The sequence below is a fragment of the Semicossyphus pulcher genome, unplaced genomic scaffold (genome assembly GCF_022749685.1).
Source record: "Semicossyphus pulcher isolate SPU_LCO1_2020_fin unplaced genomic scaffold, fSemPul1.0.p SCAF_24, whole genome shotgun sequence".
Classification (NCBI taxonomy): domain Eukaryota; kingdom Metazoa; phylum Chordata; class Actinopteri; order Labriformes; family Labridae; genus Semicossyphus; species Semicossyphus pulcher.
In genome coordinates, this window is record NW_027211698.1 from 9,552,681 (window position 1) to 9,579,495 (window position 26,815).

Genomic DNA, 26,815 nt, shown 5'->3' on the forward strand with positions numbered 1-26,815 from the left:
GCCGGCCGGAGCTGCATGCGTTGCCTGGGAACATTGGATCGTCGGGCATCGCGTCAGGAAGCATCCGCGCTTCTAGACGCACAGCGGCTCCTCCGGGGACGCTCGGGGTGCAGCTAGCTGGCATGACTGAAATCATGCCTGTGACTGCGTCAGCTGGCTTTTTTATGTGATTTAAACATCAGAGGGTTTTAAGGAAGAGTCCTCAATAATGCTGTCAAGTGTTCACCCTAGCTTAGGCTGCAGAATTCAAGCAGCAGCTGTGTGATAAACAGAGCTAGAGATGCATTTATCCGATAAATAATGGATGTGGGCTCACTGAGCAGCAGCCCAGAAGTGATTTGGGGCATTCTGACCTTTATTTGCCATCCTTCAAAGGGTGTGTGAGCATCCAATCGAGTGCTGACAAATAGCAGTTTTCATCTTCAAATGGCATTAATTTAACTAAGCTCAAACCAACATGAGTGATGGTGTGCCCGCCCATTCTTATCCCGGAGATTTCTTGTAGTTGTTTGAAGGCTAGTTAACCACATCTGATGGAAATAGACGCGCGCAGCCCTCTCGTCGAGCTCTAAAGGAAGGACTCTCTGTCAGTATACATGTCCTTCACTTTCCTTGAGACTTCTTGGCGGAGGATCCAAGGCGCTGAGTGTGAAGTCAATCAGACGAGCAGTTCTCGCCAACGCTGCAAGCCGAACTTCTGGGGGCCAAGCAATGACACGTTCTCCAAAAACTGGCTCGCACCCAGGCAACAATGCAAGCAGCAACACCGGCCCAAAGTGACTGCAGTGTTGAGTCTGATGAGCGGTTCACGACAATGCTGCAAAGAGAGAGCACTCGTTTTTCTTTAATGAAGGTAGTCCAGCAGTGCATGAGGGTCATCACGTGGGGCTCAAGAAAAACAATGATTTTTTGGGGGGGGCTTTTTGGCTTTATTATTTAGGACAGCTGAAGAAAGGGACAGGGAATGTGGGGAGTAGAGAGTGGGGGATGACATGCACGCTGTCTGATAAGTCTTTTAAGCACATAAAGGCCTGTGTCCACTAACAGCAATTTTTGCACTGGCAGCGCCCACAACCTCCAAGTTCAGAGCGTTCTCACCGGTGCTTACTGTTGCTAGGTTACTAAAGTTGTCTAGCGGCCCTTCCGCTTCCCTCGGTAGTGACCGTTAAGTCTGTTTTAAATCACTCAGTATGCTTAATGTTTACTTTTATTAGAGGAAACTTTGCCAAGCGAACATAAAAACTATGGAAAGGAATCATGTCCTGGCGTTAGCAGCAGCTCTACACCTGGAAATTGTGCCCTCGAAAAAATGAAAGGATTCCACTCCGCCATTGTTGTTGACATCAGAAGTCCCGCCCCTTCTTGATTTTGATTGGCCGTTGAGAGAGAAGTGACATTGACGAGTGTAGCTGTTTTCAAAAGTTGAACTATTTTCAACTGAGAGCGCAGTGACAAAAAACAGCTGACGCCGAGGACGTTTTTGCGCTACAAACGCTGAACTGCGTTGGTTTTGTTTGGAAAATAGGCGCTGACAGTGCAAAACAAAACGCCGTTAGTGGACACAGGCCCTTAACCTGTAACTCAAACTGGACTCTCTGGATAGTACATCATCTAACTGGCACCTGCGCTAACCCAGAACAGTTCAGAGTCTTCCTCAAGGGACTTTGATGTGTGAAAGGAGCCATGAATCCAACTTTACAATTATTGGAGAATGCATTCGATCATCTGAGCTTTATATTTGACAAGTGTATATTTGATTAGTTGCTACCCTGGTTTCTAAGTGTTTTATTGACTGGTTATTGTCCAGTTTTCTATATGTAGCCTGCTGTATTTGCAGGTTTGTTTTCATGACAAGTTACTTTGAGTCTCTTTTGTATTTTGATCCGTCCTTCAAATAAAGTCAAAACATCAAAGTTAAATATAGAATTTAAAGCCACTTACATTAACATAAAGTGTATGCTATAGTAAAATCCGAGCCAACAACAACCAGCCAAGAAAGCAGGTGTTTAAATTTGGATCAATGACAAGCTAAGTGTTTGCAGTTTAGATGGGAATCTGTGAGGCGGGAGACAAGTGTGTATTACCCCGCTGGGCTTAGCTCCACCTCCCGTGTGTGTACCTACAGGGCCGCGCTGATTTGGCACAATTATCTCGACTCCATCTAGATCGACAGCTCATTCAGAGCTGAAGGAGACTCGCAGGAGACTGCATCCTCTCTAATTCCTCCACTACAAATTCAATTATCGCTCCCATGCTTGTCTGTGTGCCTCTCCCCTCCCTTTCCTTTCTCCCTTCTTCTGCCCATTCTCACTGCAATTTCTTTGCAACAGAACATTATGTGACACATACACCCTCAAAAAATCACCCCATCTTCCTATCATCACGTTATAAAGCTATTCATTTTTTCTTTGAGGAAGTATTAGAGCTGAAAATGTTCTCTTGGCCTTAAAAGTATTGATTTCTGTGAGCAACTTACTCGGCAATCTGTCATTTAATTTAATAATCATTAAAGCTCCTGTGAGGAACTTTCAGTTTGTGTTGATTTTGGCGCCCCCTGTGGTGGTGTGATTTTGTCCTGTACGTGCTTAAGCGGTGGTTTTAAACAAAAAATCTCACCGTGCTTTCTTTAACAGTCATGTATATCACTCACTCTAAATTGTTGCCCTGGAAAATGTAAACAAAGGCAGCATGCAGTTAATCGCTTTGTCTGACACCTACCCCCCCGTTTCAGGCATTAAAAATAACTATAAAGAAATAATCAATCTTGTCGCTGATGGTCTGGTTTGCTTTTGTAGCTCATATAGAGTCATCAGAATAAATTTCAGTCCGTTTTATAACCAGTGAAAAACTCCTCACAGGAGCTTTAAAGTGCTGCCCTTCAATTCCAAACTACATGTTCTTAAATTGAGTTTAAGACCAGAAATTGACCTTTTGGTATATGTTTAATCATACGATAAATATTATAATAATATTCTAAAAAATTTAGGTAAATTGCATTTAACTGCAGTCTGTGCCAGAAAGAAATAGCCAACTTAACAGCTAAAGCAAGGCAGCTAATAGTGATCGCTAGCTAGTAAGATAGCCATGGTCAGCCTTAGCTAAAGCTACAATTAAATATACTCCTTTATTTTCCTGCAATTTTTTTATTAGCGGTTATTTGGAGTTGAATAATATGCATTTTGATAAACAGACATATTGGGAATTCATTTTGAGGCGGTAGCTGAATACACTCAGAGGTAAAACATCTAAAGGCTAACTAGCTATAATAAATATTATGGCAAAAAATACATAAATAAATAACAAAATTATAACTTCAATTAAAACAGCCAGTTTTTTATTAGCACTAAGTTGCCAAAAAGAAGCAGCCAACGTAGCAGCCAAAGCAAGACAGCTAATAGTGATAGCTAGCTAGTAAGATAGCCACTATAACCTTTAGCTAAAGCTACAGTTAAATACACTCCATTATTTTCCCGCTATTTTTTATTAGCAGTTATTTGTAACTGAAAAACATCCGTTTTGATAAACCGACATCTTGATAATTAATTTGCAGACAGTAGCTAAATACAGTCAACAGCTAAAGGCTAACTAGCTAACCGTAGCTTTAGCTCACTTAGTGCCATCTTAGCCTTTGACTCCAGTGGAATTCAGGCAATTTGGTGAAGTTAAGCTGCCTTTAAATCACATATTAAATTGTATATTCTTTTTTGTAATGATTTCAATATAAACGTCATGTTATTTATTAAGCTGAACAGAGATACGTTGATTTTCTAAGGCTATCAATATACAAAATCAAAGTGAAGACTGTTTTTATCAACAAGAGGGCTGAAAGAAATCTCTCTCTATCTCTCTATCTGTATCTGTCTGTATCCCTATCTTAATGCATTGTTTTCCTTCCTCCTCCATCAGATCTCCGTCACAGAGCATCTCAAGCAGCTGACAGACGCTCACAGGGACTTTGTCCTCCTGCACGGTGAGTCAAACAGATACAAATGTGCGCCGCATGCATCAGACTGTTGACAGTTGACAAGATACTCAAGAGGTTGAGTGCGTGCGAGAAAGAGATAAGACAAAATGTGTTAGACAAAATGAGGCGCCCACCTCCTGACAGCATCTCACTCAGCCGCCGCTCGATAAGTGACGTGTTAGCGAGGGAGAGAGTGACACGGCGCTCGGCTGTCAACGGGTCACTGAATAAGCGAGCAGTAAGACTGTCACTCATTTGGCTGCTCGATGAGCCCACGACGGTGTATCGATCTGTTTATGTAACTTGTTTTTCTAGTTTTATCACTGAATTCCAATATGACCAACGCTTAACTCAATACTGAGGCGCTCGACCATATCACATATGGATTTAAAGCCCCGCATCGATGGTTGCATTCAATGACTTAGCTTTGCTCAGGATGGTTGCTCAAGCTACTTAAGTATCAGAATCTAGCTTAAAAATCAATTCAATTGCTGTTTAAAGACATGATGATTATTTTATGATACAGCAATCGTAGCTTAGCAACTAATTTGACAGACATAAAAAGCTGTGTCCCAATTCAGGGGCTGCATCCTTCAAAGGACGTATTTCAAGGCCGATTGCATCACAGCGGCGGAAACTTCAAATTATCTTTAAAAAATAAGGTCAACTTATGTTGGCTAGTTAGCCAGCTAGCTACCTGTTGCTAGGCGACAGTAGCAGCATTTCAGTTCCGCTCTAAGCAGGCTGCATCCTTAGTAGCCTGCGTCCTTCGAAGGATGTAGACCCTGAATTGAGACACAGCAGTCCACACTGCAGCCGCCAAATTTACACTTCCATTACGTCACGTAAACAAACCATATTGGAGACCGGAGGGGCGTACTATGAAGGACGATTGGAGGGTACTTTCAAGGTTACTGATTTTTCCTGAATGTCAGTGAATGTGTCAGATGGCAGCAAAGTTATGTAAGATGCTTCACTTTGTTAAGAAAGCTAACAAGCTCTGTTGAGCAGGGAAAGAATACCAAGAAACATTTTCTCACCGGACGCTCCGAGCTCCTTGGCAATCTTCCTCCAGCCAGCTGCCACTTTATTCAGATTTTTGTAGTGAAATGAGGAGGTATCGTACAGGTAACTACTCATTTGAACTTCATGAATTAGCTGCTCCTCCTTCTCGTCCATGCGAGTGACAGGACTAAAAATAGAAACAGGGCGTCAGCCGCGTCGATCATAGCCTCGCAGCCTGATTTTGACGCTCACTCGCGTCCGATCAGTGAGGAGACGGCGTAAAAGGCGTTACACTGTACTTATATGTACTTACCATCATTGTGGGCTTGGTGCCTTGTCTTAAAAGGTCGTTTGTCGGCCACATTTAGATGTTTTTATTGCTAATAATTGTACAATTCAATCTGATAATTATTCATATGTTTAGTTGGAGTTTGCCGACAAAGTTCTTTTAGCAAAGCAGCTTTCAGAAGCAGTTCCTAACGCTCCTCTTTCTTAAATTATTTTCACTTATATTTAAGAATCACAAATGTTACAGCAGACTGTAAAATGCAGTAAAAGTGTTGTTTCTAAGAAGTGCAGAATGCATTAAACATTCCCGATGAATTATGTATAACAGCGAAACACTATGAAGATGATTTTTGTCATTAAAGTACGTCCACCTGGAGCCACTCATCAAACTGCGAGCTGCTTTTTCCTCATCAATTCTCTTTAGCTTAATTACAGCTCATCTGCAGAGTAATTAAAAGAGCACAGATAACAAAAGATCACAACATCGCTCGCGCGCTCACGCTGGTGATTAAAATTGAAAGACCCACAGGGGGGTTGTGAGAACAAACTGAGGGAAGAAGGAAACAAAAAGTGAAAGTGACACTTGGGAGGCAAATGAACGAATGTTAAACGGCAGCGAAAGTCGAACAGAATCTACAGAATCGTACCCCTCGTAGGTGAGAGACGACACTATTCACTCATATGTAATTGTTCCATCCAGCGTGATAATGGAGCTCTCATCAAGCGGGCAGGACACACAGAGATGGTGTTCTAATAAAGACGATGATGATGTTTGATAATGAGAGCACGCTTTTTATATCCTACTACGCTGATGTACGCCGCGTGTGCCCTGGCAGCCGTCCCACGATGCATCGCTCTGTTTTCTAACTGCGGCAAATTTCACCCGCGGGGCACAATAACGCTTATACAGCGTGTAGCTCCAGCCAAGCCGCCTGATTGGTCGGAGGCGCATTCCAACTGTGCTGACAATTCCCACGAAAGCACAGGCCCCGCTTTAATGGTTTGCGTGCCAACTCTTGTGGGCATAATAAGCGAGATAATTAGCAATATTTCTCCTTTTTCTGCTGTTTTTCATTATATTAGTTTGAAGAGAGCTTTTTATTACACGTGAGGTTTTAGTTACTGCTGCGTGCTTGTGTTGGACTTACAGGATCCTGCAGTAAAATGTGTGTGTGAAAAGTTAAACAGCCTGCAGACAGTTTGAACTGTTGTGACCCTTGTTTCTCTGTCTCAGCAGGATCTGTAGAGAGCCCCTTCGAGCAGGGCATCTCCCCAAACAACGTGCCCTACTACATAAAGTAAGTACTGACCTCTGAGCCGCGCGCAGCACATCTCCGCTCTGCTGTTTGCATAACAGGTCGTCTAGACTTAACACCGGCTGACTGTCTGGTTGATTTGTCATTTGAGTGTACTAACCTTGTAACAAAAAAAGTGGAGTGTGCCGTGCATCAACACTAAAGCTACTAAAGCTTAAAAAGTGCAGACAAAAAGTCGCCTTGATAACCCTCCAGCAGTCAGGATTCCTCCTGCGCTGAGCATGAAACATTTACCGGCTCTAAGATGCAGCGCTTGGAGCTCTGTTACAGCCGTGACCTACATCGTGGTGTCAAAATTAAAACCACGACACAACCCATTAGTTACTCGTGTTTTCAGCTTTATCGCCTTCATCTGGGAGGTTCTGTTCCCCGACGTGCTTTGTATATAAGGAGGCAGATATTTGGGTTAACCACAGTCAACAGTTGCGCCCTTCAACAGATGAAGATGAATGTGGAGGTTATTCAGAGCCAAACCCCATAGACTGTATAAAAAGATGGACGACATGACAGCTCCCTAAAAGTGAAGCCAAACCCTCTCTATCGCCCCCTGCTGACTGGCTGCAGTGTAGCTCAGAAAGCCCGCCTCCTCCATGTTAACAGATGGGACATGAGTCAAACTATAAAATTAAAATACACACCAAATAAATGTTTCTCAAACATGGTTTCTGTCAATATAGTTAGTTCTTATCATGCTGATTTACGTCCAAGTTATCTGATGCTGTAAAAAGGATGATTGACAGCTCTGTTGACAAATACAGCTCCTCCAGCCGATCTGTTCCCGATTAGCAGAATAGAGGAGGAACAGCGAAAGGTGACGTAACTAAAACAATCACAACAGTCATTGAAGTTTACATATCTGTGAACGTCAGAAAAGAATGTTCAGAAAAGAACATCAATGTACTGCTTCTGTCCAGCCTCCTCAGTCTGGATGTAATGACTAGCGATATGCAGGTGGCCCTTCTTACAATTGGCCCAGTTTAGGCAGACGGCATTACAACCACTAGAAATGTTTGCTGTATTAAGAATGTGGTTGTTTTGTTTACTTAGCATGCAGCGCAATCCAAGTGCATGAAGACGGGATAGCTGAAACATTTGGTGCATAAAGCCGGGTCTTCAGGAGATGCTAATTTAAAGTGTCATATTTCACTCTGTGATACCTGTGGAGTAGCTTAGCATAATTTAAAGTACACTGGTGCTCTGTGCAGGCCTTCATACAGCCTCTGCCTGAAATGACTCTACAAACCCACCTTCTTCTGATTGGCCAGCTCTCTGTGACCTCACAAAGTGAAGCGTCTAGAAAAAACTGCCTGAAACCTGGCGTTCACAGCAGAATGCAGACTGAGCTGAGACGCCTGGGGATTACTCCAACATACTTTTACCTACAGATTTGAAACTACCCACGTTTAGTCTGGACATCCAACATTGTAACATGATATATATGTCTTAAAATGTGAAACAGCATAAAACCCACTCTTTAAGCTTCCACTGATGCTGCGTGTGCACTCTCTCTGTTAGAAAGCAGATTCCCAGAGAGGCCTGTGTTAGAGCATGCAAAATACGCCTACAGGTGAAAAGTTTGATTTATTGAAGAAAGTCAGATCCAACTTTTACTCAGCTGCTAACACACAAACTGGAACACCTGAACCACTAGGAATTTATTGACCAAAATTCCAATAGTGTAAGTCGCTCTAAAAAGTATGATAGGGACCTTTTTCCTGAACTCATCATATAGCAGTTGGTGTACTTAGACAAGTAAGAATGTTCTGTCTGAACCCGTCCAAACATCCTGTTTCAGAAGGGTCACATTGTGTGAGTTAGCTGCAGCTAAAATAATGTTTCATCCTGATTCATACAATGTGTTCACCTGTCTGTTAGCTTTGTTGTTCGGCTAGCTATGAGCTAATACTCATCCATGTAGTCGACCACCTGTAGTTAGTAAGTTTTCATTGGTCGTCTGCTTCTGTTAAACATATCCGTGGTGTTACCAGCTGAGCCTAACTTCTTAAAGGAGCAAATCACCCCCTGGAAAAAGCCACAACGCTGGTGTTCTCTGTAATTGATAGAGGAAATAATATTTGAAATTGGCGCCATAGCTCTGTAGAAAGTTGACATTCCTACAACACCCAGCGTGCATTGCGCCCCTCCCTCTGAAAGGAACGGCCCAGCGAGAGACGCTGGAGTGAAATACTACAAAAGAATCCGAAATACGTCGAATATACCGGAGGATCGTCTAAATAATCTTCAGGTCTTCAGTCTACATTTCAAACCTGACGATTTTGAACGACATCGGAGGCGGGCGTCCTACATTGAGGAAGTGTAGTTTAGCGAGCTCCCTGGCCTCGACCCTGAATCGTGTTACGTAGTCTGGCGGAGGTTTTCCATGGCCCATTGGAGAAGCGGATAGCGTCCTCCAAAGGCACAGAGCTACCATAATGGCATTAGCTCCCCATAATAGCATGATAGCACTGAGGTTGAAAATCGGCAAACTGGCCCTTTAATAAAGGTGGCCTTGTGGGTTATGTAGTGTTTGTGATGGAGATGGACTGTTTCCATTGAGTAGTGGGTCTATTCTGTGTATTAAATAATGTTTTCCATTGGTTAAGTTACAGTCGGCAGAAAAGCTCAGGGTCAAGTATGTCAGTTTTATAAAGGGCAGAGTAAGGAGTGAAAAAAGAACCTCTTTTTATGCAACGTTATTACAACCACGGTCTCATGACCGTTTCTCTAAAGAAACCAGCAGCCTCCAAAGTTCAGGGGACAAAAGCCGGAGAGGGAGGCTGTTATATGTTCTGATTTTGCTCATTTGTTCTAATGGCAAAAAAATATCTGCCTAGACAATTTAATTTATATAAATATGTGACAATTTATGTTTTGAACAAAGGACTAGCAGCCGTTTAGGAACATTTTTAGTCAGGCGCAGCCCTGTAGTCTTTAGTGTAACATGTAATACATCATCCTTTATTTATCTGCCATTGAGCCAACCATCCTTTCATTCTTAGAGTATGTTAAACGTGACGATGGGACAGTTTCACTTTCAGACCCAGAACAGTGTCGACCAGCAGGCCAGCTTTACGTTTAAATGACCCTGAATCAGACCGGGACGTACCTCAGTGTAAGCAGCAGAATTCATCGTCACACTTTATGTTCTGTATTTCTGCAAGCCAGTTGAAATTATGATGCGTTAGTTACCCCCGTGTGTTCGAGATTAGTTCTTTCACTTTAGTCTCTGCCTTTTCCCCACTGCTGACGACGACACAAACGATCTTCACGAGGCAAAAAAAACAGATTAAAACTTGTATAACGATATTTCTCCAAACTGCCAGCTATCCCAGATGTTTAATAAGCCCTTTGTTGTGTGCTGTTTCCAAAAGGCTGCACGCTTAGACAAAAATGAAGACATTACTTACTCGTGTCTGGAAACGTGCTTGTCGAGCAGTTGAGTCCCTGGTCAGGCCGCAGTGTTTACTACTCATCAGCACATAGCAGAAGTTTCGGAGGTGGAGTGTGTTAGCGGCACAGTAGTAAGCACAGTCTTGCGACTTCTGCCTCGGCACTGCAGGGAGCGCAAACAGTCGTCTGACTGTTGGTGAGTCGGTACAGCAAAGGAAGTCAATATGAGACAGTTAGGTACACTTAAGATTTTTGGATCCACATGAAACTATCCTTCTTATCTGCCTACATTTTATGTTTTTGGGAGCTGTAAGACGGTGTGATAAATCTTTCGCCCCCTTCAACCCTGGCTACAACTTCCTTATGCGTTCGTGCTGAAGCAAAGAGATGCAAAGTGTCATACAATGTAGAGGAAATAAAGCCAGACAATGTCTCTCTTACATATAATAAAGTTGAACTCGTTAGCAAAAAAACGCACCCTTGCTCACTCCAATACACTCAGCGGTTCTGCTGCTACGGCTTAAGTTGTTCAAGTAGCATACAACAGCTAATGTTAGCTAGCTTTAGCAATTTTGGTTAGATGTTCTCTCTGTAATTGTGACAGAGCTGACACAGTTCACTAAATCTTCTCTACTTGGACTTATGTTACATTACAAATAAGTATTAGCATTAAGGCTAACTCGCACCAGCATATAAAGTATTTTAAATTGTAGCTAACAGAGGTAGCTAGCTAGCTAGCTTGGCGAGATTGTTCCCTTCTTTAATAACTACCTATCAGAAATGAAGTCAGGGAAGTAAATGGCAGCATATAAATATAAGACACCCAGAGAGCTACTGGTTCCAACGCATTAGCATGTTTCTAGTGTGTTAGCTGTTAGCTTAGCAGCTACAGTAGTTCTTGAACGAGCCATGTGAGCAGTGAAACATGTCCATGTGCCCTGGCCTCAATCCTGTGGTTGCTACATTGTTACTGTAGCCACAACAACAGCTGTACAGCAAAGTTACATAGGCTTAGCTCTTTATCTCACATTCCACACTCATTGGTCAGAATAGCCCCGCAGACTGCGATTGGTCGGCCTTACTTCCTGCTTCTTGTACAGAGAGCTCATACAGTAGGTTGAAGCGGCTTGGTAATCAGCAACTAGCAGTGTGGTGTGTTTGAGTTAACTCTTAATGACAGAGTGGGAGTGAGAATGCATGTAACCGGCGCTACATGCTTGTTTGCTCTCAAGAGATTTTGAGTCGTTTGCTGTGGAACTAACTGTGAATGAGAGCAACCCATTCATCTGAGAGAAAGAGAGAGGAGGAGAGGAGGAGGGAGGGAAAGAGAAGTGACAGATTCTCCTCTCCACATGCAGAGATAAAGCTGGACCTGACCTGATGACCGAGACCCTGTGAGTGCCAGCTGACCACACACACACAAACTCACTCACACAACTGTACACAGCATGCACACATAGTGGATTTGTGTGGAACTTGGTAGAGGAACACACACAAACAAATTTACATGATGTGGCCAATAGTATGTGGACACCCAAGCTTTACACTCTGACTGTTTAGACGTGTAATTCCAAAGTTAACAGCTTCTACTGTCCATCTGTAATAATCGCATGCTGGCTACTTTGTACTTTTTTCCATTTTCTTCCGATTATTCGGGGTCGGGTCGCCATGGCAGCAGGCGAAGCAAAGTCACCCAAATGTCCCTCTCCACAGCAATGTTCCTCCTGGGGGATCCCGAGGCGTTCCCTCTGGGTCTACCCTGGGGTCCCTCACAGTTGTATGTTCCCTCCACATGGAGGCGCCCAGGAGGCATCCTAATCAGTTCTCTGAACCACCCCAACTGGCTTCTGTCGATGCGAAGAAGTAGGAGCTCTACTCTGAGCTTCCTCAGATCTCTGAGCTAAGCCTTTTGGAGGCTGCTTGTATCCGCGACCTCATTATTTCAGTCACTACCCGAAGCTCATGATCGTAGGTGAGGGTTGGAACGTAGATCGACTGGTCAATGGAAATCTTTGCCTTCAGGCTCTACTCCCTCTGTTACAACACCAGCATTACTGCTGATGCTGCACCAACCTGCCTGTCAATCTCGCAATCCATTTTACCCTCCCTGGTGGATAACACCCCAGGATACTTGAGGCAGAGACTCAACCCACCATTTTCCGGCAGAGACACATTGCCTCCTCATCCCAACTGCTTCACACTGGGCTGCAAACTCGCCCAATGCCTGCTGGAGGTCCCAGCTTAGCATGTAGCACTTTTGTACTCCATCGATCAATGTCACACATACTGTAAAGGTCAATTAACCCTGATGATGTCATCAGGATATCCAAATTTGGTCTTGGAGATTTAAACGAGAAAAACGTGTTTAATCTGGAGGTGAGGAGTTCGAAGGATGAGGCTAAGAAATATGTTTGAGTTGCGTTATGGGAAATGTAGGAGCTACCGAGTTTGATATGTACTCGGGACTGAAATCCGAGATATCTCAGCCTTTGTTGCGTAAACTTTGACCATACCTTATTTCATCTTGTCTTGCGAGTCTCCAGGCTTTATGGCCTCAGGCTTCCACCACTGCCTGGCAGACTCCAGAGCATGGCTCGCAGGCTTTTTTCTCATTGGTCCCAATGGTGTTTTACTGGGTAGAGGTCCGGGCTTTCACTCTTCCAAACCGTACTGTTGGTGAATTGATAAGATAGACTCTGTAGTTGTGAATTTATTGGACGTAAGGGGCCCAAATGATGGACAAAAGGCTCCAAACCCAATGTTTGGTGTCCGCATACTTTAGGCCAGATGGTTCACACACTGCCGCAACCCAGTGTACAACACACCCACTACACTCACCAAACAACACACCCACACTGTGTCTCATGCATACAAACACGCTATCAAACACATTCAGGGCACAGCGCGACAACATATGGCCGGCCAACTGCTTCTTGTGCGTGTAAACTTTGTTTCTCCAGAGATGATTTCCTCCAACCTGCATCATCCGCTTTGTTTCCCCGAACAAACCCCCCCCCCCAACCCTGCGAGGGTGTGTTTGATTTGCCTCACTACAAGCGAGCCCCCCCTCCCCACGGGTGGTGTCCTCAGTTTAAATCCATAACCACCTACACAAACACAGTCAGCCGCAACAAAAAAAAGACGTCTGACAGCTTAAAATCAGTAATCGGGAATTGTTTGATGTGTTGAATCCAGCGCTCTCCGTCCTCTTCCTTGGCCTCAATCTCTCATTGTCTATGAGCTACAAACACACACACCTACACACACTCAGGTATAAAGGCACACTGTTGTGGTGGGATAAAATAACAGTTGAGACTTGCCTATAAATTACAGGCTGTTCTCCTCTCTTTGCTGGTGCAACATAGCCTACATTTCTCAAGCCTTGAACACTGATTCCCAAAGCAAAGAGACCCCCCTCCTCCTCCTCCTCCTCCTCCTCTTCCTCCCCTCTCTCTCTTTCTTCCTGTCTCTCCTGTGGGCCTTGTAAAAGAAATAAGCACCTTTTTCTCTCTCCTTCTCCACCTCCTTTCCCCTTTTTGTCTCTCCCTATTTTCCTGTCTTTCTTCCTTTCTGTCCCCTCCTTCTCATCCATGGCCTTGAATGTGGGAGACTGTCTTGAAAAGCAAAAGAGCCCATCTCCCCCTCTCTCTCTCTCGCTCTAACTCTCCCTCTCTCTCTCGTCAGGGAGGTGAAAAACCTCCTCGGATGGTGTCGAGGCTCCTTTGCTTTAGAAACAGCGGGATGGGGGGAAGGGAGGCAGAGGCAGGGAGCCTGAGCTCCGCCTCGTCTAGCTGAGTTTCATCAAGTTTCCCAGAAACAGACGGTACTAGACAGGAAATACTCTTTCAAAATAAAAGCGTTAATTATTTTGGTTTATTCCGTTTTTTGTTCGTTTTTTATTTAAAAAACATGTTTAGTCATATAACGTGTCATTTAATTGACATAATAAGTTAGTAGAGCATATTCATTAATAAATATAGTACAAATCAAACTGTCACACTTGGCGAACCTAAAGTTTTTTTAGGGCTTCTCCTTGTTGTTGTTGATAATCCAACCTTGATGTCAGTTTATGTTTTAAATTAACTTTGACAAAGGGGTAAACACACCTGCTTTATGAAGGATATATGTTGGTTTATTCGTGGCTGTTAATAAAGCATTTTCTTTTGGCTATATGGCAAGAAGTATATGCTGTAAAACAACATGCTAGGTGAACGCAAACAATACATTGTTGTTGAATAGAAATAGTATTCCTGCCGTTATAATACTATGGCAGTGTAGAGAGGCAGGCTACACGTATACCCCATTCCTGCAGGTTTTTCAGACCCGGGAAGACCCGCTAATAAATTGTCTCGTTTCCCATTGCCAGTGAAGTATACTCCTGTCTGTCTCTTTTCTGCTGCGTCACCATCTGATGTCACAAACGCCCCGTAAACAGTGAAGGTGTTACGGTGGTTAGGTCTGTATTGTATCTATTACTCATTCAGTCTGTTTATCAAACTCGACGGCAACAAAATTTGGAACGATGTTCGAGCGCTGCTCGGATGGAGACGGGTGGAATTTGCGACGGAAAGGGGGCGGAGATTAGCGTGTCGACACGGGTTTTGTGTTCCCATCATTGCCGAGCCGAGGCAATAATTACCCGGGTCTACTGCAGAGTCATTTGACCCGGGTCTGAATGCCTATTATAACCTTCCCCACTAAGCAAAAAAGCCGGGTGTTAGCGGGTGTTAGTGGGGTTTTTTGACCAGTGGGTAAGGGGCTTTAGAGAAAGAGGGTTAATAGTTAAAAACATACTGATATAACGAATAAAGCCCATGTTAATGTTGTAAATTAAACCTGTGCTTTTCCCGCTAGGAAATTTCCTGAAAAGAGTCTTTGAAAAACTTGTTGTTGTTATTTTTGATTGACTGTAAAATGATGCAAGTAGCCTACTGTTGTCATTTAATTCAAGGCAGTCCTTTTTTCCCCTGCCAATTCCTAGAAAGATGCTAAGCTAAGCAGGTGTAGAGTTAACAGTATTGTTAGTGCTGCTAAACAGGTTTATCTAAATCAGGCTAAACTACTAAAGTAAAATTCAGCTAGTGAGCTAGCTAAACACGCGCAAAGAAACGAGTTAGCGTATGTTCCCAGTATTTGTAGTTTATGAGCTTTTTATTCCTTGAAGAAAGACAAATATATTTTTGTGTAGTGCTGCTGAGATAATGCTGAATTCAGCCACATTTTATCATTCACAGTCTTATTTTCCTAAAGCACTGCAGCTTTCGTCCTGAAGCTTTTATTTTGAAGCAATAAGCGGAAGTCACATGTGTCGTATTCCGGTGCGTTTTACACTCGTGTCTTGCTGGCCAGTCAGCCCCTGCAACCCACCGCTGCCGCTTACAGAGGAACACACACCGACACACACATACGCACACACACGTAGGCAGCACACGGTAATCTCGGACGCCTCTCTCCCGTGGTAGAGAACGCTTGGACGGACCGCGGAGGGGGTCGGGATATCGCCTCGGTTCAGCCCGGGAATCGGTTCATTTCTACCGGACGCGGAGCGCTCTTGATCGTCCGGCGATGCGGGAGCAGCTTCGGAAGTGAGTGTTGGGCTGGGGAGCGTTTACGGTGGTGATAAATAATGGTGATGGTAATTGTGCTGGTCGTAATGCAGTAAACCTGTTCACACAGACAACACATCGGCTGTGGGGTTTCATGGAGAGCTGGGGCAGAGATCCCCCACACTCAGCAGAAAAGACATTTTTCACATGTAGACCTGAATATGCGCAGAAATGGGCTTAAAAACTGGACAAAGATGCATTCAAATCTGATTGTGTACATAGGAGAATAGATGTTCTCCCCTCTTGTGTGCTGTTAACCCACATCTACATGTCCACCAACTTACATTTCGAATGAATGTCACCAGCATGTTCAAATTGATTTGGTGGCTAATTTCAGCAGGAAACACTATTAGTAAAAAATGTCTTTTGTGCATGACAGTGGGTAAGGGACGTTGATTTTTTTTTCAGGAAAAAGCAGGAAAACCGTGCTGTTTGGTAGCCATTAAACCCACCAGCCCTTTCCCTCGCAGCGGCTGTTGGTCGCGGTTGTTGCCGGGGAACCAGGCGAGGTGTGCGGCCAGTTAGGCTCTCCTACCCGCTGTCCCCTCCGGATACCCGAACCGTGCAGCTCCTAATCCTAAACCCTGTTTCACTGCCATGTTTCTATAAAAAAGATTGCTTCAAAGCAAACTGACTGCTCCGTGCTGCCCTGCGTTTATTTGCCCGTATGTGTTTGAATTTGGCCCGACGGGGATTTGTGTTAATGTATGCGTGTGCGTGCATGTGTGTGTGTGTGTGGGGTGCGTTGGCTGAGCTCCTGCACGAGAAAAGAGCCCCACCGAGCAGAGCAGCACTGTATCACTGTGTTGCATTCCTTCACAGTCTCTAAAGCGCACACGGAGGTGCAAACACAATCACCTCCGTGCCAGCTAAGCAGCTCGTGTCTGGTCTCTGTGTGTTTTTTTATTTGCACCGTATCTGTGTGTATGTGCGCGTGTGTGTGTGTGGAGGTGTGCGCACCGTGAACGGCGATTTTGATGCGCTGCGTTGGTCTATTTTCGTCTGGGAAATAACGCCAGGCCTCATTTTTCAGCGTAAAATACATGGTTTTAGGTGCATATATGGGCTGTCCATGCGCGGTCTAATCCTCTGCTGGTTATTTTTATAGCAGTAAAGTAGGATGTGGTTGTCCTGCACTGATACTACATGCGTTTATGTGCAGGAGTGTGTGTGCACTTCAGGAGTTGGTAAAATGAGAGCAGAGGATGCGGGCTTGCTGGTGCAGATTTTTGGCACCAATGTGATTGCAGGTGTGTGTGTGCACTGATTAAATACAGCTGATGGATAAAACCCCTAACACACACACACACAGATTCAACCCTAGTAGCTGGATAGTGGTGCTGACATGCTCAGGCACGACTGTTATGGCTTGTGTGTGCTGTCTTTGTGTTCGGCGGAGATGATTATCAGGCAGTAATCGGCTGTGTTTGGGGCTGAATTTTCTGCATTCAGAGATGGTGATGGAAAGAAACTTTCCCACCCTCAAGCTGCAGGCCTTTTTCTCTTCAGGTGTCATCTTTGAAATATATCGGAGGATAATTGCAGCATTAGTTGTCTTCAAATGGGAGCAGTCTTCAGAAAGACGCTCCGGCCTGCAGCTGTCAGAGAAGTTTTAAGATGCTGCTTAATAACAAATCTTCCTCAGTCCTCTGGGGATAATTAATCAGGCAAATCCTGCAACGTGTAAAACATGATGTCCGCCACTACAATACGAGACTTCTGTTTTCTGTGCTTCAGACGTGCGAGCGAGCGAGCCAGAGCCAGCTTTACTGCGGGGAAAATTAATCCCATATTTCATTTATGAAAGTAGCTTCAGTGCAGACTAGTAATCAGTTATTAGTCTGATTTCTTATCCAAAGTCATTTTCTCCATCTCATAGAGCCTCGGGCCTCATTCTACAGAGATTAAACATTATTTGTTGCGCCTAAAGACGCAGATTATGTTGGATGTAAAAGAATTGAAGAAGTGTTCCATAAGGGAGCAGCGTTATCCGAAAGTATCAAATGATTCCCCCCTCTCTCCTTTCATGCATATTCACGATGATTATTACAGCGAGTCAAAGCTGTGAAAACAAAACATTCGCCAAAGGTCACAAAGCAAAATGTGTGAGGAATGAATTAGTTCCATTCGGGTTCAATCGTCTCTTTGTTGAATGTTTAAAACCACTGCAGCGTGAGGAGTGTATGTGTCTCTCATTGCATAATGTTTACCTTCCTGTGCACGCCGCCCGTAATATTTAGTGACACGTGCGACTTAGTCATCATTTACACCGGTGCGCCTTTAATGCATGCAGCAGGTAGAGCTCAGCTGATGCAGCAGCGGGCTGAAGCTACTGACTGTTCGCTGTTGATCAATATGTTTAAAGGGGGTGTATTGTGCTAATCTCAAGCTTCATATTTCACTCTGTGGTACCTGTGGAGTAGCTTAGCATAATTTAAAGTAAAAAAACCTCCTAATTTTTGTGCAGGCCCTCGAACAGCCTGAAACGACCCAAGTCAGCTCCGTCCCTTTAAGAAACCCCGCCCCTACGAGCCCGCTTTGTGACGTCACAAAGTGCAGCATGTAGAAAAAACTGTCTGAAACCTGGCGTTCACAACAACCTACAGATTTGAAACTTCACCTACATTTAGTTTGGACATCCAACATTGTAACATTATATATATATGTCTTAAAATTGTGAAACAGCATAATACCCCATCTCTTTAATCTATAACATTAGGGTGGAAACGCCCAAACTAATGTAATCAAAAAGTTTTCAGTGCTAAAAAGTGACCTGGAAGATATTCATGTTGGAATGATCCAGGCGTGTTTGCCCTGCAGGTGCATCCATGTGTTAGACTCACATTTTAAGGTGCACACTTACGAACATACTGCATCATTCTGAGAACAAGAAGCAGAGCACATTATCAACTGAAGGGGAACTTAACTCAGCATGTCAGCAAATGATTTCATTCATTCATAATGCAAAAGTTCCCAAACAGCCGCGGTTCGTCTTCTCGCACGTTGGCAGAAACACGGCGACACCCTCTTGAAACTGTCACGGACGTCTATCACTTTTTATAAGATTTTATACCGGCCAACTGATTCGAGGAGTAATGGAGAAATAATTGGCAGATTAATCACAATAAAGCCGTAGAGCTGCATATCGTTCCAACTGAGGAAGTGACTTCAGTGATGATGCAGTTTAACTGTCTGTTTCAAAAAACCCCAACTGCTTCACATCTAGATGCTTATATGACTAAACAAGTGACGTAAACAAATTAGCTAGACATCGTATCTCTCTGTCCCATTGAGCTCCATCAACAACACCAATGAGACACATTGTAGTTTTTATTTTTACTCACTCCCCCGTACGCCGTCCTGCAGCCCAAATACTCACTGGAGAACCAAATGTGGATTCCTCCACTGCTGAAAATAGTCCCTAACAAATGCGGTATTTACTCCTGTTTGAACAGCACGTGCTAACAAACAGCTGGTAGAAAATGACAGAGCACTTTTATATAAATACAGTATATACATCTAACCATGTCTGTATATATATAAGGTGGTGTTATAGACGCATATCATCAGTAGGAATCAATGGGGCAAAGAAACACGTGGAGTTGAGGAAGTAACACATTGTTTTAACTCCATTCATTGTGATGATCCATGACAAGTAAAGTAATTACAGTTATCTTTGCGCTCTGCATTATCCCCCCGGTTTCGTCGGCACTTTTAGCTTCTCTTTCACAAACAGCTTCCTCTCATGAATATGGCTTTCGTGCTTTTTAGGTCCCCTTTCTCTCTTATGCACATTACACCCCTGAAGGCCATTGTCTGAGCTCATTCAGACGCCTGGTGTGCAGGAAACATTCTGTCGGGGCTCACTCTCACTGATAGGCAGAGGAAGACATCCCCGTAGCCCATAAACCACCTTTAATCATTCATCCAAGAGCCGTAATTGACTGCAGCGAGAAGTGACACTCGTGTCTCTGCGCGGATCCATTATTTAAAACGCCTATCTGTCACTGCCGCAATAAGCTATTCAGCTGCCTGTTAACTGCAATATGTAGCATTGTGCGTTCGCACGTGTGTGGGAGTTTGTGTTATTGTGTGAACGCACGTGTATGTGTGTGATATCGCTGTCAAAGGATGACTGTGGTTCAATCCAACTTTAAATTATGCTCCACGGTGGAACTTCTTTTATTCCTGGGTGGAAAGAAACTGAGAAACAGAGTGAACAGGAACTTCTTTGCAGCCAAAGCAGGAAGACTTTATAATGCAGATTAGATTAGATGAACCTGTTGAATAATTGTTGCAGCTCTTCACAAGGTTGTAGATGGTTTTCGGTTTGATATTCAAACATTCAGCGAGGTTCATCCTCAATGACTTAGCTGTTTTGTCGGGCAGGAAAAGGCATGTTTGATTTGACTATTAGCTACATTTTGGGACCATCTTGCAAAATAGCCTAAGAGGACATTTAAGTGTTTTCCAATAGTGTAGGAGTCAATCAGTCCACCACTTTGGTCCAGACTGAAACAACATGATACAAACATGATAGGATGGATTGACATTAGGGGCGGGACAAAATACCGATACGGCAATGTGTCGTTGTCCTAACCGTTGCAGTACAATTATCAATAGGCTGGTGCCAAATATCGATATTTTAATTTACAAATATATGCCACTCTCTAAACAGATTTCCCTGTGATTCTGACTCAGAGTCACGACTTCATGACATCTCACGGTGACTCTTATGACATGAATGAGGGTAACGTGAACGGGAACAAATTGGCCGAGGAAGAAGTTGATCAGATATCGTGATGTATTGTTATACGATTGTCTTACATTATTTTAATTATCGCACTTTGCTGTATCGTGATACTATCGTTATCGTATCGTGTATGGTATTGTATCGCGTATTGTATCGTATCGTGTATCGTATCGCGAATCGTAAAGCGTATCGTGTCGCGTATTGTAGCATGTATGGTAAATGGACTGTACTTACATAGCGCTTTTCTAGTCTTTGCGACCAGTCACTTTTACACTACATATCACATTCACCCATTCACCCATTCACACACTGTTGGCAGAGGCTGCTACGTAAAGTGCCCAACTGTCAATCAGATATCACATTCATACCCGTTGGCTATGCCACCGGGAGCAATTTGGGGTCCAGTGTCTTGCCCAAGGACACTTCGACATGTAGCCTGAGGGAGCTGGGGATCGAACCTCCGACCTTCGGATCGAAAGACGACCGACTCTACCACTGAGCCACAGCCGCCCATTATGTATCATATTGTATCGCATCACGTATTGCATCGCATCACGTATCTTATTGTATCATGTCGTGAGTTACCCTGTGATTTCCACCCCCAATTGACAGGAAATGGAAGTTTTGACGTTCATGTTCCCCTACCGCCACGATGTCATAGTTTCTCCTCAGGTGCCGCCAAGAGCTCAATATTTTTAGCTTTTATTAAAATGGCTCAACAACTTTTGGATGGATAGTCACGGAATTCTGTTCCGATGTTTATGTTCCTACTGACAGTCCCCCATAACGTTCTTATTTTTAGCTTTTATGAAACAGCTCAACTACTGTTGGATGGATTGTTCTGAAATTTGGTGCAGATATTAATTGGCCCTTCAGGATTCACTGTTACCATTTTGGAGATCCTCTGACTCAACATCTTTGGGTCAAAGCTTTTTGTATGCGACTTATTAGCAGCGTTGGCGTATTAGCAGAACACAAAATGACGCATAGTTATTTCAAGTTTATTATAGGTGTTTGGTCAGCCTTCTTCAGCCCACTCATCTCAACAAGTTAGATTAAACTGCTATCGTCTCTTCTTGTAATGAAATCGTGGGTGGGGGATGTAAATGCCGAAACGCTCTCCCCTTCCTCGTTAGCTTCAATCAGATCGCCCTCGAGCAAGGCAGCGAATCCCCGACTGCGGTGCCAGAGTCTCTCTGTGTGCTGTACTTTATCTTTTGACAGTTTACGATGCATTATCAACACTTTGGTTTGTCCCGGGGCCGTGATACATTTTCTGAGGAGACGGAGTCAGCTTTCAAAGAGCATAAAAAAAGAGTCAAAAGTGGAGATGCTTGATTGCTGCAGGCCACCGTTGATGTATGGTGGTTCTGTTGTGTTTTCTGCTCATTAATCCCGACGGGACATCTGGTGGGAAGCCGGTCGGACTGCAGTTGTGGATTTTGTTGACGTATTGGAACAATGTGTGTTCGTCAGGTGTTTCGGTGTGTGTGCTGCCTCCTCTTCCAAACAATAGCTGGTCCTATAGGAGGCTGAAGCTGCAGTGCGTGGTGGAGACAGATAAGGTGTTGAGGACAGGTGGGCGGTGTGGCAGAGATAGGGGCGGTTAATTTGAGGTTTGGAGCTAATGCAATAGTGAAATGTAATGCAGGACTTTATTGATCCCTTCAGGGGAATTCTCTTTCAGACAGTCTCCACATCAAAGAATGTAGACTCGGAGACAGCCGAGGAGCTGAGGAGCGAGTTTGTTGTCAGTGTCCTGCTCAAGGACACGTAGGCAGGGAGGAGCTCAGGCCTCAATGAATCAAGTAAAAAGGCATCTATCCATCCATCCATCATCTTCCCCTTATCCGGGCCGGGTCGCGGTGGCAAAACGCTAGACGTCCCTCTCCCCAGCAATATTTTCCAGTTCCTCTTGGGGGATCCCGAGGCGTTCCCAAGCCAGACATGATATATAATCCCTCCAGCGGGCTCTTGGTCTACCCCGGGGTCTCCTCTTAGTTAGATGTGCCTGGAAAACCTCCAAAGGGAGGCACCAGGAGGCATCCTAACCAGATGCCCGAACTACCTCAACTGGCTCCTTTCGATGCGAAGGAGTAGCAGCTCTACTCCGAGGTCCCTCCGGATGTCGGAGCTGCTTACCCGAATCTCTAGGGCTGAGCCCAGGCACCCTCCGGAGAAAAGTCATTTCGGCAGCTTGTATCTGCGATCTCATTCTTTCGGTTACTACCCAAAGTGACCCAAATAAGAAGGTATCATGTAGCCGTATTTTGAAAACCCTTAGAAGTGAAGGAAGCTAGCTTTAATCTCTTTACCATCAACTTGTGACCGTTTGAGGTACATCAATGACCTGGATCTGGTTTTAAGATACACCCCAAGCAGTATTGGAATTTCTGTAGACGTGTTTACATTTTGGCCTTTGTGCCACTTCAGAGTATATTGGGACTTCAAAGGAATTTAGATCATTACAAAGCATACAAAGCAAATACAGTATCTATTGTTTTCTTGTCCAGTGGGACCCTGGGCTCAATAAATCAGCCCCTGCTTTCTCAGGAAGACGTATTGTTCTGTGACTCATCGATTGGTTCTTGATCCCCGGGTTGAGACTCGGGGACTGAGTTCACCTCGGCTATAAGTGAAAAAAGAAGTGCATCTTATTACTGTTTGCTTCTGAGCAGCTGATGTAAACAGCTGCAAGTTACCTGCCTTGCTGAAGGACATCGGGGAGCTGAAGTAGAACACTTCTCGGTCTGAAGCCCCGCATCTCTGAGCCTCTGCAGCGCTCCGGATGAAAGCAGCTGCGTGTTTCATGCTGCACGGTTATTAGAAGCATTTGTCCGAGTGGCTCGGAGCAGCACGCCGATGCCGAGCTGAGTGACTGAGCTACTGTTTGCACAGAGTCTGAGCTTAGAGGATTTTTAAGTAGCTCTTCACCATGGGACCCCTCTCCTCATTATCTGGAGTGGGAGTGTGGGAGAGAGGCAGGAGAGAGAAAAACAAGGGCAATGCAGGGGAAAAAAACAGCATATGGATTATTATTTGTCTGCCTTTCAGACAAAGGTTAACTGCAGGTGCGCTTGTGTGTGACCAACTCGACATGTGTGCTTTTAACAAGCTGGGCAGAGTTGCATTTGTGCACCAACACGCCTCTGGCTGGAATTATAAAACAGACGAGAGCGCTTTGTCTGTGAAGGGCCGCTCAGCAGCGCTGTATTTTAAACAGCTCTGCTATTTTTTTTAGCAGGTTTGTTTTGTTCCCTGTAAAGTTACCGCTTTATTTTCACACATCCACGACACCCACTGTGTTTAGTAGTCGCCTACTTTATACGCCGACGATTCACATGTGTATAAGCCTGATCGTACACACCTGTGCTGCAGAAATGGGAATGTATGTGGATAATATCTTGACTTTCAGCTGAAGTATTCCTGCAGCTCATTCCCACCATTACATCAATGACAAAACGCCTCTTATATTTCATTCTGACCGGCTCTGAATAGCCATTAAACTCTCCTATATTTAACTTAATGACGAACGCGTCACAGACACGCTGATTGGCACCCACTCTTAAATAAGAAGCCTCTCTCATTTCCACGACTGCAGCGAGTCAAATTCCTACTTCCCATCCGACACCATTTCTTCACTTTCCACTGTCTCCTGTGAAGGACTTCTCAAATACTTGATGTGCTCGGAACAAAAAAATCCTAATTGCCTCGCTGGTAAGACATGTGGCTTCCATTAGCTTTATGCAAACAGGCAGCTGGCACATTACCATCACATTTACAGTAGCGTCTCTGTGACAGCACTTATTATTGTGACCAATTCCGATGCACTTTGTTGTAGATTATTAGAAATTAGCCGTCCAGATTCTCTTATCATGTCCGCACAATAATTATTACAACAGCAGCTAAGTTGAACTAATGACGAGGAGAATCCGCGCTGTGCTTTACAGTAACATAATTAGTTTTTGCAGCCGTTTAAGGAGAGTTTGAATGTTTTCTAGATGGCATGAGTGGGTGTTTTAAAGATGGCACGAAAATGCAAATTGGAGCTCAGATCACGACACTTGGCTGGGATTAAAGAGGAAATGTTCGGATGGCATATGGAGAAAGTTGGCTTTTGTGCAACTGCAGCAAATAGTGATACCATATTTAAGGGAAAAAACAAGCAGCATTGAAATATTATCTCATTTAAACGGCTTCTAACTCATGATAAGAACACAATATCAGAACATAAAGCCTCCCACTCTTATTGTTCTTGTATGCCAAAGTAGTAAAATGAATTGTAACGAGATATCACAGAGAAATAATCAAAAGTAGCAGCCGTGCTGACGAAGTATGGAAGCCAGAAGAGGAAACAAGAATCTGAATCTTAACTTTCACTTCCTAATTTTGATACTTAATGAGGTTCTGTTCAGTTCTGCTTTGTGGTGTTGCTTTTTGTAGTCAGGCTGGCAGAACATTACCTGATGCTTTTGATCTTAATAGAAAATAAGATCTGATTTCAGACAACGCCCACTATTGCTGCTAACTGCTGCTAGCATGTTCCCAAGTGGATTAGGGGTGGGACAAAATCAGCAATTTATCGTCCTCCTGACGCGTGCGATACCATTATAGACAGGCTGGCGCCAAATGTTGATATTTTAATTTACAAATGTTTGGCACTCTAAACAGATTTCCCTGCAGTTTTGACTCACCGTGTCACTACTTCAAGACTCTTAATTGGCCGGAAAGTTAAGCAGATATTGTGATGTATCATTACACGATTGTATTGCAATATGTCAATTATCGCAAAATTGCTGTATCGTGATATTATCGTGGGCCATGTACCGTATTGTATCGTATCGTACGGTCTGGTATGGAATGGTATCGTACTGTGCCCTACTGTATCATACCCCGTCCTACTGTACCGTATGGTATCGTATTGTATCGTACCATACCATATCCTACTGTATCATATCATAACCTACCGTACCGTACCGCACCCTATCAAATGGTATGGTATTGTATCGTACCATACCGTACCCTACTGTATCATATCGTATCGTATCGTACCATATCCTACAGTATCTTACGGTACCCTATCGTGTTGTATCATATCGTATCATACCGTATCGTATCGTACCGTACCCTACTGTATCATACGGTACCCTATCTTGTATCGTATCATACCTTACCCTACTGTATCTTACGGTACCCTACTTTATCATACCGTACCCTATCGTATTGTATTGTATCGTATCTTATGGTATCGTACCATACCGTATCCTACTGTATCATATCGTATCCTACCGTACCTTACTGTACCCTAACGTACCCTACCGTATGGTATCGTACCCTAGGTAGGAGAGTGTGTCAATTTGTGGTGTAGGTTTCAAAGACACCATAGTTTACTAACTGCCCTGTGAGAAGTCACCAAGTTTCCAGTCCCAACCATTTGACTAGTAACTTCTGTGTTTCATTTTGGTGTGTGACTGAGGCTTAAAAGGCTCTTTTAAGGTCTTTCATAAAACTTAAAAATGGACCAGTGTCGATCTAGTTTACAGCACCATCATTTAAATTACATTTCCGTGTATATGCTTCATATTCCTATTGAGTATTTTGTGGAGTATGACACAGCACATCTGGGGCTGGGTAATATTCCAGCAAACTGTACACAACGAGACAGGAGAGAGTGGAAGGCTGACATAGGCCAAGCTGCTTTCGGTCTGTTTCATTTACTCTGACGACCTCATTGTTCTGCGCGTCCTCTTTCAAAAGTCACATTGTTGTCAGAAGTGCTTTATTTCACTGACAGCGACGCTCACGAGGAAGTCAGCTCGGTTAATTAGCTCTGACCCGAGAGTGGACCACGAACAGGCGCGTGTAGGACCAAACGCAGTGGGAGCGTGAATAATAAGTATGGTTCAAGACCTCCACAAAGAAGCACGATGCTTTAAATATCATCGTTATTGTGATAGTTGTAAATAGACATTCGTCATTGCAGCTGTGAAGGTTTAAATCACTCGCAAACTGCCTTTTCAGTCGATCTGTTTGCCTCCGACTCACACAAACACACAGGCGAGGCTCCTGTGAGTGGCGAGCAGCAGTCACGAGGAGAAGAATGTGTGAGGGGAGAATGACACAGCAACCATCCATCTCTCCTTCTCCCTCTGCCTCCTTTTTTTTCTCTTTATTCCTTGCCGCCGCTGTGATGCAGCGAGGATGGGAGTCCGTGCGGTTTTGTGTTTTTTTGTCTGAGATTATGAGATGGAGAGGAGAAGCGCACGAGCAACAGGATTAATGTCATAGTGTGGGATTTTGGGGAAGCTGATCTAATTCAGGAGGGACTGAGATTCATTTCAGTGTTACCCAAAAGGACTTTCTTTCTTATTCCGGTTATTTATGCGGGCGAAAGCGCTGGAATGAAGAGGCAGTTTGAAGGGCGTGTCTCAATGTTTACCTTGTTGTTTTGCATTAAAACATCTACAGGGTTCTTGCCCTGTGTGCCCCAACA

The 26,815-nt window shown here is 44.0% G+C and overlaps 1 protein-coding gene across 5 annotated transcripts in view; it reads left to right on the top strand.

Moving 5' to 3' along the window:
* Positions 1-26,815, top strand: part of dmd (dystrophin) — a 195,945-nt gene that overhangs the window by 134,143 nt on the left and 34,987 nt on the right. For 2 of the 5 annotated variants that reach the window (XM_069675657.1, XM_069675658.1), the window contains 2 exons: positions 3,907-3,970; positions 6,495-6,555. In XM_069675657.1, coding sequence (XP_069531758.1) covers positions 3,907-3,970; positions 6,495-6,555 — 125 coding nt within the window. Of the gene's footprint in view, positions 1-3,906; positions 3,971-6,491; positions 6,556-11,321; positions 11,358-15,408; positions 15,549-26,815 lie in introns of those variants that run through there. The other 3 variants (XM_069675656.1, XM_069675655.1, XM_069675659.1) reach the window with 3 other exon arrangements.